General features: G+C 35.8%; 1 protein-coding gene across 1 annotated transcript in view; it reads left to right on the top strand.

Moving 5' to 3' along the window:
* Positions 1-16,234, top strand: part of LOC113469900 (leucine-rich repeat and calponin homology domain-containing protein 1-like) — a 32,496-nt gene extending 16,262 nt beyond the window's left edge. The window contains exon 2 of the mRNA XM_026827913.1: positions 16,086-16,234. Within this exon, the coding sequence (XP_026683714.1) occupies positions 16,086-16,234 (149 nt within the window). The remainder of the gene's footprint in view (positions 1-16,085) is intronic.
* Positions 16,235-16,241: the final 7 nt, after the last annotated feature.

Below are 16,241 nucleotides of genomic sequence, written 5' to 3'. Positions count from 1 at the left end.
AGACCAATTTCCGCGAAAGATACATATCTGTATTAAGCTCTTCCTTACCACATACCACATTCAATGACAGACAAAGCCAATGTGGGGAATAAACAAAGAGAAAATATTAATTACTTTCTAACTCTTGTTATTTCTTCCCATATGAGATCTGTCTAAACCCACAGAAACTAACCATTAACCATGTAGCAAAAAATTAATAAATGTGTAAGTGTAAAGTATGGAGTCTGATCTCTGATGAGATCTCTATCTCTAACCCTTAGCCATCAAGTGGACAGCTGACGAAATTCCCATTGCAGTTTCTCTTTTTTTTTCAAGGGGGGGGGGGTAATTCTGGTCCCCCCCCCCCCCCCTCTTGTGGAGCCCGAGCCGAGGGCGAATAGGACCGCATGAACCCCCCTTGTCACCAGCCCTGCCTAGCTCCCTCTAGGGTAGGTACAAGGGAGGGTAGAATCTTCATTGAATAAAAGATAATCGACTGTGTACCTATTGTATTACCATGTACCTCTGTGTATTAAAAGAAGGGTTTTGTAGTTTGATTATTTTGACGTGGTTCAAGAATTCTCCAAGGGACAATAAAACTGGAGTGTTTCATACGCATGTCTCCATGATTAACTCAATGCATAATTGAACGAATGGAATGAGGTCTACGTTTTAACCACGAGGTGAGGCGTCCTCTACCACCCAACCCTTAGACCCATAGCTCCATAGCACATTGGAGGCGTAGTCCCCTAAAAAACTAAACCTATGAAAATGATAGAAACTCTCTTTTTACTTTCCTTATCCTATAGGAAGGAAAGTAATGTAATCGGGTCAAATTTTCGATGGTCAGTTTTTAGTGTCAAAACACGTTTTGAGGTCCCTAGAGCCTAAATCTAAAGTTTCAGCCATTGGTCCGTGTGTCTGTCTGTAAACAAAATATCTCGAGAACGGTAAGAGCTAGAACCCCCCCCCAAAAAAAAAAAAAAAAAAAAAAAAACAACAGAGACCTTAAGTTAAGCAAAACCATGTGAAAATGAGTGAGGCTCTTGGTCACCAAAATGTCGTATATCTTTCTTCTAGTTTCTAATGTTGTCATATTATTATTAGAACTTATAGTATTTCTGAGTAATCATGATTTAAAATCCTTTGTCCTTGTTTAAAAGCTATAGGGTTCTCAAAAATTTACGCTGTACTGCTTCAGACCCCCCCCCCCCCAAAAAAAAAAAAAAAACAGCAGAGATCTCAAGTTAAGCAAAACCATGTAAAAATGAGTGCGGCTCTCGGTCACCAAAATGTCGTATATCTTTCTTCTAGTTTCTAATATTGTCATTATTATTAGAACTTGGTATTTCTGAGTATTCATGATTTAAAATTATTTGTCCTTGTTCAAAAGCTAGGGATCTCAAAAATTCACGCTGTACTGCTTCGATCAATTTTTTATCTGCTTCGTAAAAAGGAGACCAGACAGTTGAAGCATATTCAATTATTGGTCGGACAAAGGTAAAATACAATGTTTTAAATGTGTCAGGATTTCTGAAATCTTAATTTGGAGTTTCTTGTGATGAAACCAAGGGATTTCATATACATATAGCTTTGCTCTGAGTTTCGACCGCTTTTTTAATTGAGCGGTTTTCGCTACTTTAGTTGTAGCGGTTTTTGCTACCATTAAGCCGCCCTGTTGCCACCTTGACTTTAACATTTTTTTTTGCAATGTTATTTTTACGCTGCAATGAGCATTTTGCAGCGAAAAATTGAGAGCCTAGATTTTTCAGTAGCATTTTATCAAAACAATACATTATTTTTCATCTTTTGGCTCCAGGCTAAATACCATGATCGAAGCTAATTGAGCGTTCATATCCTTTTTTTTATAATAATAATAGACTCTTGAGTGGAAGGCAACCTCAGGCGTTCTCTACCACATAACCCTTAACCTTGACTTTTTTTTTTTTTTTTGCAATGTTATTTTTACGCTGCAATGAGCATTTTGCAGCGAAAAATTGAGAGCCTAGATTTTTCACTAGCATTTTATCAAAACAAAACATTATTTTTCATCTTTTGGCTCCAGGCTAAATAACATGATCGAAGCTAATTGAGCGTTCATATGCTCTTTTTATATAATAATAATAATAATAATAATAATAATAATAATAATAATAATAATAATAATAAAATAGAAATAAATGGACTCTTGAGTGAAAGGCAACCACTAGGCGTTCTCTGCCACCTAATCCTTAAACTCTTTAGAGCTAAATTATTATGTGGTCAATTTCTCAAAAAATAATAATAATAAATGCAATTTCTGTGTTAGTATGTCACAATTCTTGGTCGATTCCTCAAAATAATAATAATAAGAAATAAATGCCAATTCTTTGCGTTAGTAGGTATGTCGCAATATTTGGTGCTCAGTGCAGCATTGTAGGACTTTCCAAATATCTCAATAATCCTTAAGCTAAAGATGTGTCCAAGTTCAAACATAGTCGTCGATCGACCAAGTGTGGACACGCCTTAAAACTCAATGTTTACATGCTGGCACTGGTCGCCATATGCGCAGTCATATTACATAGCTACCAGTCACGTACAAATTTTTTGACTTCGCCGGGAATCGAACCCGGGGTCTCCCGCCTACAAGGCGAGTACAATGACTATATGATGGGAGCTGAAGTCTCGAATCTCGATTTTACTTACTTAGATTCATTTTCCACGAAATCTAAAGCGCCTTGCAGACCTTCCATCTTTTCTCCGTTGGACAAATCATAGTCTGACAATTTCTTCCTGGTGGTAGGTCTATCCAAAACATTTGGTCGAGCCAAAGCATAGCCGCTAAATACAAGTACACACAGAACTAGGGACAAGTTCAAGCAACTTGACATTGTGTCACAGACTAATATACTTTTTGACAGTAGCATTATTGATTATTCCTAAAAAGAAAAATATCGTAAGTGCTAAGGCTCAGGTTGTGGTTATGGGTTAGGCTACGCTATACAATAAAGAAAAATCTCGTCTCCTGGAAAATTGGGAGACGGAAGTCATACACTGTTAGGTATTAATTTATTCAGAATTAAATGTACGAGTATTTATTATTATTAAACAATTTGGCCAAACTTTGTTGACTGAAATATAACTTTATTTACCTTCAGAAATATATTACAACAAATGATAACAAACAAAATAAAGTAAACACAAAAAACACAGCGTTTCTTAGGAAATACATATTCACTGATGAAGGTACCTGAACCTCGTGAAAAAAATTCAGACTTTTGCCTCAGATTAGACGTAGGTAATAAATACATCGCTTTTGCCATGTTTATTATCACTCGCTGATAAGTGAGATGAATCAATGAATCATTCATTCACTCATTGGCAAGAGCAATGAATTGATGATCTCTTGAATTTGAAGAAAAGAAAGAAGAAGAAAGAAAAAAGAAAAACAAAAAGGATTTTTTTTTCTCTTCAAAAATTGAAAAAATTCAAATTGAACAATTTTCGATTCACCCCACCCCTCCTTTTCTTCTCCTCCTCCCCCTCTGTATTAAGGAGCGCGGTAGCGCTCCGCCCCGCCAAGTCAAGAAAGTTTGACCGCTTTATTATTATTAAAACAATTTGGCCAAACTTTATTGACTGAAATATAACTTTATTTACCTACAGAAATATACAATAAGTAAACAAATGATAACAAACAAAATGAAGTATTCAAACACGAAAAAACACAACGTTTCTTAAGAAATATTCAACTGATGAAGGTACCTAAACCTGGTAAAAAAATTCAGACTTTTGCCTCATATTAGACGTAAGTCATAAATACATCGCTTTTGCCATATTTATTATCACTCGCTGATAAGAGAGATGAATGAATGAATCATTCATTCACTCATTGGCAAGAGTAATGAATTGATGATCTCTTGAATTTGAAGAAAAGAAAAAAGAAGAAAGAAAAACAAAATGGATTTTTTTTTTTTCTTTTCAAAAATTGAAAAAAATCCAAATTGAACATTTTTCGATTCACCCCACCCCTCCTTTTCTTCTCCTCCTCCCCCTAGTTCTCTTTCTCCTTTTCTCTTATTACTCTTTATTGAAAATACCTACAATGTCCATCATTCCGTTTTCCACACCAAACATCAAAAAAGTCTCTTCCTCTCTCTCTCTCTTTCTTTCTCTCTCCTTTCTAATTTAGGAGAAAAAATCGCGGTATTTTGACCGCTTTTGGGTGGGTTTCGACCGCTTTTTGGCGGTTTTCAGCTATATCGACTAAACGGTTAGAGATATTGTAAATTACAACAGAACACCCAAATAAGCATCATTCAATAGGATAAGGAAAGTCGTGTGATGTTCACACCAGATTTTTTTTGCCAATTTTCAAAGAAATAAGGTCAAATTTTACATCTGGATCCTAAATATTGTTTGGAATGCATGATGGGGTTTTTCTCTCCTCCATGTTGTCCTTAGGGCTTTGCGAGCTCATCCTTTTTCTCGCGTCCTCTTCATTTGACATACCTATTCCTAGTATTTCTACTCGGTATGTAAAGTAGGTACTGATCCTAGTATTTCTACTCGGTATGTAAAGTAGGTACTGAGCTTACCTATTTACTTACCCTTTTTCCCCCTATTATTCGTTCATTCTACACCGAATAGAAAGACATTTTTTCACTCTTTTTACCTCGCTCCTTTTTTTCCATTTTCTATTCCTGGTTAGAATAAGTAGGTAATACATAGTACCACATAGCATAGTACATAACTACATAGTACATAGGTACCTATACATAGTAGGTTATACAGGTATATAGTAGTTAGGTTATACATTTGTGAGACATGAAACATTTACCTAGTACTGACAGGGTAGGTCCGGAATCGTCCGTGGAGGAGCAAAGAGGCCTAAACCAAATGCATGAAAACAAACTAGGTAAAAAATCAATTTTTCCCCCGAAGAGGTTTGATAGAGGGAACTGTCACCTGTAACAATGGAGGTTTTATCGTCCCGAAATCGCAGAGAGAAGGAGGACAGGATGGGAGAAAGCCAGCCGTTCCGAGAACGAACCTTATGTGTTTAGAATGAAGTTCGTCCCGGGTGGGCGAGTTTTGGTTTTCCTCTTCGTATTCCTCTTTGTTTTTTGCGGCTATTTCGCCTTGGAGTATTGTAGCTGATGGTATTTTGCGAGAAATCTGCCTATCAAAAGTTAATCATAAGATCGTCTCTGATCTGAATGTGTACGGATTTCTGGTACACTCTGTACAATATTTACCTACTTTCATTTCCCATCTCAGCTCTCATAAGTATTTACTTACTCTTTCTCGAATTCAACCCAGGTATTACCTTCTACCTTGTACGTTATTATTATTTATACAGTATAAATTTTCTCTTTCGAAAAGCGATACGAATTGTTTGTATTGTCTCTTGTATACAGGTTGTATACAAGGTTGTATACAAGAGACACTACAGACACCAACAAAACCTGGAACAAAGAACAGAAAGAAGAACTCAGAGACACGAGGAAGAAGACACCTACTCTTGGAAATGTCCTCTGTGTGATTTCAAGCGTGATGGCAGAAGGGGGAGGCAATACGTCAACTCCCATTTAACCCAAGTTCACAAAACCAGGTAACCTCCAACAAAAGAGACAACAAGATCAACCGTCATACACTGCACAATCCGTAACCTTCAGTGTAGAAGCAAATCCGGACTGACAAGCCATATGAGGCACAAACATCCTGATGCTGTGCTGGCATCGAATTGCTCCAGAGCAATTCACGCCCCCCTGACACTCAGCAATCCCAACAAGACCAGCCCATCCCGGCCGGCACGGTATAAGCTAGAGACTTGAAATTTGGTATGTAGTTCACAAATGTAACAAGGATGCAACACAAAACGTTTGGTTGAGATGGTTGCTACGCTTGGCGGTATTTTGACCGCATTTGGACAGATTTCGACCGTTTTTTTGGCGGTTTTCAGCTATAGCAACAAAACGGTTAGAGATATTGTAAAAATTAGGGTAAAAGAACACTCAAATAAGCATCATTCAATAGTAGGATAAGGAAAGTCGTGTGATGTTCACACCAGATTTTTTTCATAGGTTTGGTATTGCAGGCGACTAAGCCCTACTTAAAGTCGTGTGTCTACGGTCCTTAGAGCTCCATTATTATGTGGTCAATTTTCTCAAATAAATGAAGTTGAAATTCCATACCTTGGCTGGGATCAAACCCGCGCTCTCCTGTTTACCAGGCGAGCTTCCTAACCACTACGCCACCGAGTCAGGTTGTTCCGGTCTGATCAAGAATTTCACAGACTATTCTTCTGATCAACGTTGCGTGAGGATTAATAAATTGCGTGAGAATGTGGATCTGTCTGCTGTACGCAATGAATCAACACAAGAACACAACTGACTAGACTTTAGGAAGTGACTATGGGTCAAAATTAATCCAAACAATAGAACAAAATAAAACGGTGTAAGAATTAACTACATCAGGAAGTAAATGTTATTTAACAAGTTACAAAATAGTTCTAAGGTACAAAATTACTAGGTACATAATTGCTATGAATTAGGCAATAGGCACCTACTTACCTTCCTAATATCCTATTCATTGGAGATACAAGTTTTGTATTCTTTGAATTCCACTTGGACCATCTCATTATTGAACGAAGTAAAATCCAAGTTTTAACTTGACGATTTAGAATTTTATCGGTGTTTCAACCGGACACCTAACCGTTTGAATGAAATTTTGACCAAAACATTTAACCGAAATTCGAGTATTTATTTTGAAAGAAAAAAGTCCTCACTAGATTTGCTTCGATTTGGCTCATAAACTCATAAATCATTTAATTTGCTATAATTCCTCGGCATAGCACGGATTTCTGCCACATGACTTTGCATGCGAAGTGTCAAACTGCACGGCAAATTTACAGAAAAAAAACACACACAAACCACACATTCTAAAAATAACTCCTAGATGTCCCACTCCAGGGACCAAACGACAAATTCTTGTTCAATACTGAAAAAATGTGTGAAGTTTTTATTTTTAACACAAATACTGTTACCGTCCCCCCTTTTTGACCGTAATTTAGAGGTATTTCAGGATATGCGGGGAATTTTTTGTGTGCTACGTATGTATGTAGGATACCATAAATGTGTTGGTAGGTGTGTGAGGAATTCAGTGTTCCGCAGATTCCTGTTCGAATTTGGAATTTAACTTGAAATTAGAACAATGATATGCACTATTGTAATTTGTTTACCTATTTTCTTCCCCACTGTACCAAATTTGCTACTTGGAATAGGCATAGTCAAGAATGTGTTTGGATGTGCAGATTTTTGAGCAAGAAAATTTTCAAATATTCTCACAGGTCAACCCTGTCACCCTGAGATTGACAAAAAAAATAATAAAAATAAAAAAATAAAACAAATTATAAGCTGAGATGTACTCACTAACTCACTTTTGGAAGATAACCAACTGAATGAGGTTATCGCCCGAGTTACCTATTTCCTCAAAAATGCACTAGAAACTAAATTTTTTCGCACATACTCAGTAATGTAAATTTAGTAATTTATTAATTATTCTGCTTGTGCTAAATACCTAATACCCTCTGGAGAACTGTCATTAATTTCTGAATGCTGAGTGAAAACTATTGTAGAGGCAATCAGGAGGATTGGTGAACCATCTTTTGGTCCACACTTCGCGTAAAATTTGACACATCCACTAACAAGCCAATAAGATTTGAACATGAAGGGAATAAAATATTAAGTAACATTATGTCATAGAGAAATAGATTGACCATGTGTTTATCTCATATTATAATAGCGATGATCTCACGTCTCAATCATCTGAGCTGACCATAGACCATACCCTGGACTTCAAGATAAAATAGAAATGTTCAAATGAAATCAATGCAACAAACAAAGCATTACATACTGATGGGCCAAGTAATGCATACTGAATATTCTGATATAGGAATATTAGGCATTGAATAAAATAATAGAGACTTTAATCGGATGTATTTATAGAAATGATCAAATGCAAGGAAGCAATTGATTTTATAATAATGATGCAATGCAATATATTAATAACAGTAAAATAAAAGTATAAAATAAGTATGGACTTTTCTGTGTATATTTGAACAAAACTTGTTTAACAAATATTGCTAAAACTGTCTCAATAAGGCAATACGTTGAAATGTGATAACAAATAACTAGCAATAGTTCAGGTTTTCGTCAATAAATTGATGCTAAAACTATCCCATTTGATAGCCACAGTGCAAGTTTGGGTGAACAAACTATTGCCAAAATTACCCCAATAAAATGAAATCCAACAGAAGTCTGAGAACAATTTAAAATTTAAAGAACTAACTTTGTCGAACAAACTGTTGCTAATATTCCATAATAGTTCCGATGATATTAAACAACAATACAACAAATGTGATTGAGACACCATGGAATGTAGACTGCGTAACACATGTGTGAGTCTGTGAGTAAATAAAGCACGTGGTGATTCCAGTAGAAAATCAAGTTGCACAGTAATTCACATTAAACACACAAGAATGCAATCAAAATTCTGAACAAATTGTGTACACAGATGTCGATTGAGATTGTAATACAATACTTGTATTTGTAATGTGTGTAGGAGTGTTGAATGAATCAGAATTGAGTTGTAAAAAAACGAGATTGATTCAATTCAATTATTATTATTTTTTATTCCAATTCAATTTGTTTACTACAATATTTGTTTATGTGGCATGAAATATAATAACATAATGTACATATCTAGTCAGTGTAAGTACATTACTTTGATTATTTTGTTTGTACTTATGTGCTCGTTTATTATTGTTATTATGTTCTCACTTTGCTGTATATGGGCTGATTATAATTATCTTCCACCCACCCCACAATATGTTCTTGGCTAATAGTACTCTTTGTCTTGTCTTATTCATATTTGTTCTGCATATTTTGAAAAAGACTAGCCATTAGTCATACAGAATGAATTTCACATGTGGACAAAACTAAAATGATATGGAGAAAGGGTAGTTCTTTTTCACAAACATCAGGTCGTAGGACATGAAATAGTATGTCCTCAATAAATGCATCAATCAGTCTATGTTAAAACTGATTGGTTGATAGTAAGTTTGCAAGCATTAATTCAAAAGTTCAGGGTTTCTTTTTGTCTTTCAAACTAAAAAGTGTTTTCCCATCTATGAGGTTATTTTTGTACATTTAGCAAAAAATCTCTATGAAGGTACAATATATATATACAACCAAAACATAGGGCAGTCCAGTCCTTCAATAAATTTTATTGGTTGTTTCACTCTTACTATGGATGTGTATGATGTACAGACCTATGTATTTCTGTGCATCGAGTTATACTTGTCTGCACATTCACACCATTGATTGAAAACCTTCGTCTCACTGGTTTTAGCTTCACCATGATCATCATTCATATGATACGGTGAGTAAACTGGTGCCGAGTGCACTTGTAACTTGCAAGTAGTAGTGGTGTAGCTAGAACAATCGCTGCAGCAACTGTAAACTATGAACGAACTCGGTTCTATTCCGCCCGGGGAGAACTTTATCCTAAACAGATAAGGTTCGTTCTCGGAACGACTGGCTTACTCCTATCCTGTCTTCTTCTCGATTTCGGGACAATACGAACTCCGTTGTTATACAGTGCACAGTTCCCTCTGATGTGCTCTTAAATTATCATAAAAAAACTCCTGTAGAATATACAAAATCCTAAAAGTCTTGGGGCAATAACACAACCCTGTGGAACCCCCCACTGACAGAACTGGTTCTTGAAGAACAATGCCTCAATTAGGTCCACATCAAGTTTTTATGATTGTGTTTTGTTTTTGTGTTCTTGAACTTGAAGTTGAAAGTATACTTGAGTACTTCTGTGAACATTGATATCATAGAAAGGTAATAAGTTTTGTAGTTACCTATTTCATAACTTTATAACCTAGGATGTCTAATATAAACATATTTAATAATAAATGAAAGAAAATGTAGACAAATATGTACGTGTATATACTTTCGATTAGAAATGTCTAGATGTGTTAAGGTTAAGCTGTGTCTACCTACACACCATCGATGGACGAGGTGAAGACTTGAAGAGGTGAATCTGTGGTCGAGGCAATGCACGGTTTCGGTCGACGCGACGTCAATCGACCGTCGACTATGTGTGGATTACTGTGGACAGTAGTGGACACAGCTTAAAGAATGTTAAGATTGTGTGAGTTATAAAAAAAGAAACACTCCTTTCAGTGAACTACTCAGTCAACGAGTCAGATCCCAATACATGTAAGTAACTCACTCGTCAACTTCCTTCCCTATAGCCTATAGGTGTAGGGAGTTCAAAAAAATGGACCACCAAAGTCCATTGTCTTTAGAGAGGTTCTTTAGATAACTTTCTTTATCTTATTGATTAGATTAGATTATTATAATCAAGAGCAAAATAAGCTAAGTAATTAACTAATTAAGTAGCTAATTAAATTAGCTAATTAAGGGCACACCCAGCTCGTATGCACAGAAAATAGCACGAACAAAAGTATCATGATTCATCATTATTACACATTACAGCTTTTTTTGTTGTGCTTGTTCTATTTTTCAAGAGTTGTTACATTTTTTTATTGTTTTATTTTACAAGTGTTGCTTACATTTTTACTTTCCTTTTCTTCTTCTTCTTCTTCTTCTTCTTCTTCTTCTTCTTCTTCTTCTTCTTCTGTTTCTTCTTCCTCTACTTTCATTTTCTTTTTCTTTCTCTTCTTTTTTATGTACCTACCTACCTACATATTAGAACAAAGAGCAGACTGATGATTACAAGATCTTCAAGATTTAAAATAGTAACAAACACAGAAAAATAACGAGTAGATGTTTGAGTGGGCGCTGACACATTTCTGTGTCAAGTCCATTTCACACCTATAGGCTATCAAATGAGACTGAAGTCTGTGCATGTAATACTGTAATGGTAATGGTAATAATATTACTTTTATTTAACAATAATTACAAAACATGATGAATAACCAATTGAACAAGCAAAATGACAAACATAAAATGTACGAAGATTAATAAATTGAATTTTTTCTATGCTAATCAATTGTTCGTTTTTTAACATAGTAAGTATTATAAACCCAATGTGGCTAAGCACGGGTGGGGTTTATTATTTTTAATTCATCTGTATAACTTTATTTTAGGGAACTACAAAACAGCCTATACGTAGGTGTGGATACCTTATTTATCTACAAGTTTCAAGATAAAAAGAAGATGATAATGGAAGTTGAAGTTAAGTCTATAGGCCCATCGCATATTGGAAGCGTAGCCTATTGTATTTTTTGTTCACTTTATATTATACTACATTTGTAAATTGTGCCTAATGTTTTAAAACCGCATAATAAACAATTAAATAAAAAATAATAATAATAATAATAATAATAATAAAAAAAAAAAAATATACTGCCGACATACCTAGGACTGAAAAGTCCCTTTACGACGGGACACGACTTTTGGTAGATCGGCAATCGACGTAAACTTTAATGGAAGACGTCCAGATTATAAATTTTTGTTTTCATTCCACTAAAATCCTTTGATCTTACCTAATTTATACCTAATGGGTTCCAATCGATGTTGATCGACTTTGGTCTACTCTTTTAGTGTTATTATACTTACTGTACTGTATGGTATTAAACAACTAAGCCCATAAAATACACGAGACCTTGTTTAGACTGCTGGGGTAAAGGGACTTTTTAGTCTCATTCGATCAGGATAAACAAGGTGTGTATATTCTATTCTACTGTAAATGTGTTGTTTCGTCCAAATTGCATTAACCTCCTGACATTTATATTAAGTGGATCATGGGCCTTCAGTTTCAGTTCTAATAGAGATTGAGACCATGTGTTGCAGCGGGACTACAAGACCATCCAGTATCCCGTGTATACTACTTGCGTACTGTAGTACTAGTTGCGTACTAGATTTACAAGTCCATAATACCAAACATGAAACAGAATAAGATTCATATTATTGAACACTTTCCTACATAGGTACCTATATCGCCATGACCGAGTGGTCAAGAGCACTGACTCTCAACCCGAAGGTGCTGGGTTCTAAATTAGAACCCCGACCAATTGTCCTCATGAGGTTGAGTGCATCTTGAAAGGGCTAGCTGCACTTGACAGCTTGACGTACCTGGCAATAATCTCTTCAGTTCAGATATCATTTACTATGCTCTGTATTTTTACACGAACCGATATACATGCTTAACTGTGAAACTACAATTTCAACTAAAACAGCTAAAACTATAGGAACACGCATAGGTGATATGCAAGAAGTCACCTTCTTTTATACATTTATACCAATGGTATAATACATTTATACCAATGTACCTACGTATCTAACTATCTATCTCATCTATTTATAAACTCATCAGTATTATTCATGAAACAACTAGTGCATAGCTGATGAATAGAGAACTATAAAAGGCACGAGACTTCAACGTTGTAGCTATGAACTTTAACGTCACTCATATTCATACCTACCTACTCATTTTTTTTTTTTAAATCAGTAGGTATCATCTACCTATCTCTATCTACCTACTTAGACTTTTTATCATGCTCGAAGACTGTTTCGAATACATACGATTAGATATTTACACAAAGAAAAGGCGAGGCCCCGTTTCAAGTGTGTGCATTTAAGTCTGCTTTGTTTTAATCATTATGTAGGTAAATGTAAGTATATACTTACTCGTAGGTATTAATATCGATATAGCTGAAATTAGAGTCGAACCTATAGTGTGTCCAGATCAATGTGACAGCAAAAAAATATGCATTGTTGCAAAAAAAAAAAAAAAAAAAAAAACAATAGCTGTACCTACCTACATTCTGAGTTCTGAGACTACAGAACTTGTGAGTACACCTCTTATTGAGGACAAAATATTTTAATATAAAGAACAATACCTATCTAAAAAACACTTTTTACTAATAACGAAAATATGTGGAGACAAAGGTGCAGAAGACAGAACCCAAATACATAATTTTTAAGCTTGAAAGAATGCAAGGTCATTAGTAATTATTTCATAAAATACCTAAGTATAGCAATCAAAAGTACACCTGCAGTCCAAGAACTATTAACAGTCGTTGCAGGTTTAACAATATTCATATTGTCTTTTAACAAATTCAAATGAGTATTTCGTTATCAGGAAAATTGTTATTCAGGTTTTACAAGTGTTTTAACACTGTTATTTTCATCACTTATCAGTTAAAGTGTATGGAGGACAACATTAATTCATTGCATCAATGAACTTCTTATCAGTAACGTGATGGAGAAATACATAGTTATGTGGTGTGAAATACCATGTTCCGTGTTGTTCGTTCTATTTAAATGTGAAATTCTAGATAAGAAGGAAGGACGACCTGGGAAACTAAGCTCTAATCACAATGCTGGTCTAAGCTAAGAGCAGAGTGGAGCGAAGAGCATAGCACATTTTTAAGCTTGAAAGAATGCAAGGTCATTAGTAATTATTTCATAAAATACCTAAGTATAGCAATCAAAAGTACACCTGCAGTCCAAGAATTATTAACAGTCGTTGCAGGTTCAATAATATTTATATTGTCTTATAACAAATTCAAATGAGTATTTTGTTATCAGGAAAATTGTTATTGAGGTTTTACAAGTGTTTTAACACTGTTATTTTCATCACTTATCAGTAAAAGTGTATGGAGGACAACATTGATTCATTGCATCAATGAACTTGTTATCAGTAACGTGATGGAGAAATACATAGTTATGTGGTGTGAACTACCATGTTCCGTGTTCGTTCTATTTTAATGAGAAATTCTAGATAAGAAGGAAGGACGACCTGGGAAACTTTAAGGTCTAATCTCAATGCTGGTCTAGGCTAAGAGCAGAGTGGAGCGAAGAGCATAGCACATTGAGCATCGAGCCGGTAGAGTAAAGCAACGACTACAAACCCCAATTAACTGAGAGCCCTGTGCTCTTTTTAGCATTAGAATACTAGAAACTAGAAATAGATTGGTGGTTTACTGAATAGATCAGTTGCGCTTACTTGGGTGATGTTCCTAAGTCATAGAGCAGGAAAAATGAGGACCAACGGAATTTTTCTTTTTCTTCTAGGACTTCTAGATACGGAGATAAATCGATTTAAAAAATACCGGTAAATCGTGAACTTTAAAGTCACGGCATACGCTCCCGTACGCGATGACGTCAAAATTCATGACTCCCGCTTCGTTTGTTTGTGCGCAAGCGTTTCTGCGCATTTTGACGTGAAATCTGACGTCACAACTCTTCGAACTTTTTTATTAGAACGGCAATTAAAAATTAAATTTTCGACCTTTTAAAGTTACTTTTTTGGAGTTTTGACCTCAGATTTCGATTTTGCCCAACATTTTTCATAGGAATCGACCATTTATTTATAATTTTTACCCATTTGCAACTGCTCCATTGTAGAACTCATTTCATAAAGAGCGCTTTCAAAGTTTGATTGGGCTCAAAGTTCTATGAGCAAATTTCCTTTGGTCCCAAACTGTTGAGGTGTGTCCAATGTCCATACATAGTCGATGATCGACGTCGTCGACTGAACCGTTCCACACTGTCTCGACAACATAGATTCACCTCGTCGATCGATATATAATTTTACATATCTAAGATTTATGTATAATTGCATCATATTTTTTCCCAATTCCAACGCGTAATTTCCGTTATCGGTTGTTAGTGATGGGTCGTGGGTAAATACCCACTGGGTGGGTAAATAAAAATTGGGTATTTACCCGCGCGGGTATTTATCCACCCCCAGGGTGGGTAAATACCCGGGTATTTAAAAAAAAAGAAGAAAAATAAACAAAAAACATCGTCACTTGATTTTTTTTTAATTTCCCGGGCACAATTCGACTGAGGCGCTTCTTGAAAATACCCGGGTATTTATAAAAATTGGGTATTTACCCAGGTAAATACCCAGGGTATTTACCCCAAAAATAAGTACCCGGGTATTTACCCATCACTATCGGTTGTACATTTGATCCCACACCAATATTGAAAGTGATGGACCTTATCAGTGGGATAATGTGAGATAAATGAACCTTGGAATTCGTATTATTTATTCCTGATCTGATCCGAGCCTAATAAACTCAATAAACGTGATAAGTTAACTAGTTTTGTTCTTTTTCGACAGAATAAACTAGCTATTCGCCAGCCCAGTTAGCTCGGAAGGTATTTTTCAAGCGCTAGTTCGAGGGTTCGATTCCCACCCAGGGCGAATTTTATCCTAAGCTGATGTAACTGCTGAAATCTTACCGTCCTGAAAGTGAAAAGAGAAGGAACACAGGAAGAGAAGGAACAACGGACACAAGATAGAAATCCAGCCTTCGGAGAGCGAACCCTATCTCTTCAGGATAAAATCCGCCCCGGGTGGGGATCGAACCCGCGAACAGCAGTTTTCCAGTTTAAATTAAAGTATTTAAACTGGCAAATTGCCAAAACAAAGGCGAAATTACCACCGTGCCTGATTTCCCACGGACTGGCGATTAACCATATTAACATAGTTAACGATAAGTCACCATGACGATACTGATAACGATATTGTAAGCTATACGGGCGAAATAGTCGTTGCCAAAGCGAAATGACGAATATAGTCCCAAATGGGCTATTTACAAATGCACATGGGTTTTGCCCGTTGATTTGTTAATCAATCAATTTATTGAAAGTCGGGTCATTTCTTGCGAACCTGCTCGTTGACAGAACGAATTGAGGTCAAACTTTTCCATGGATTTTGCATTTTGTCTGTCTGTCTCCTTTGCGATTATTATTCTTAATAATTTTTGTCGTATTAATGAAAAGTTCCCAAAAGTGTTCAACACGGTGTGAGGAGGCGGCAAGCTAGGAGGCGGCAAGTAGCTTGCCGCCGAATGGAGGATAAAACCCCCTGTTTTCTATAGTTCCCTGAACCACTATTCACTCTACTCATATTTACCAATCCTCACATATTGGTCCGATAGCTAAATTATATAAAGGTAATAAGTTTTGTAGTTACCTATTTCATAACTTCTTTCATTTAGGTTAGGAGATAATTTCAGATTTATGTTTAAAAAAAAACCTTCCTAACCTTTCTTTCCTTTGATCTGATTTCAGATTTATCAAAAAACAGGTTTATCGAGCTACCGCTTGAGATCACCAACTTCTGGTCACTGGAGCGATTGTCATGTCACCACAACAACATCAAATCTGTTCCGGATTCGGTGCTCTTCCTCCAGTCACTCATCTATCTGGATTTATCGTGAGTTATTA

The sequence above is a fragment of the Diaphorina citri genome, unplaced genomic scaffold (genome assembly GCF_000475195.1).
Source record: "Diaphorina citri unplaced genomic scaffold, Diaci psyllid genome assembly version 1.1 scaffold1282, whole genome shotgun sequence".
Lineage (NCBI taxonomy): Eukaryota > Metazoa > Arthropoda > Insecta > Hemiptera > Psyllidae > Diaphorina > Diaphorina citri.
The sequence above is the reverse complement of the archived record's forward strand: the minus strand, read 5'-3'. Positions and strand labels throughout refer to the sequence as shown.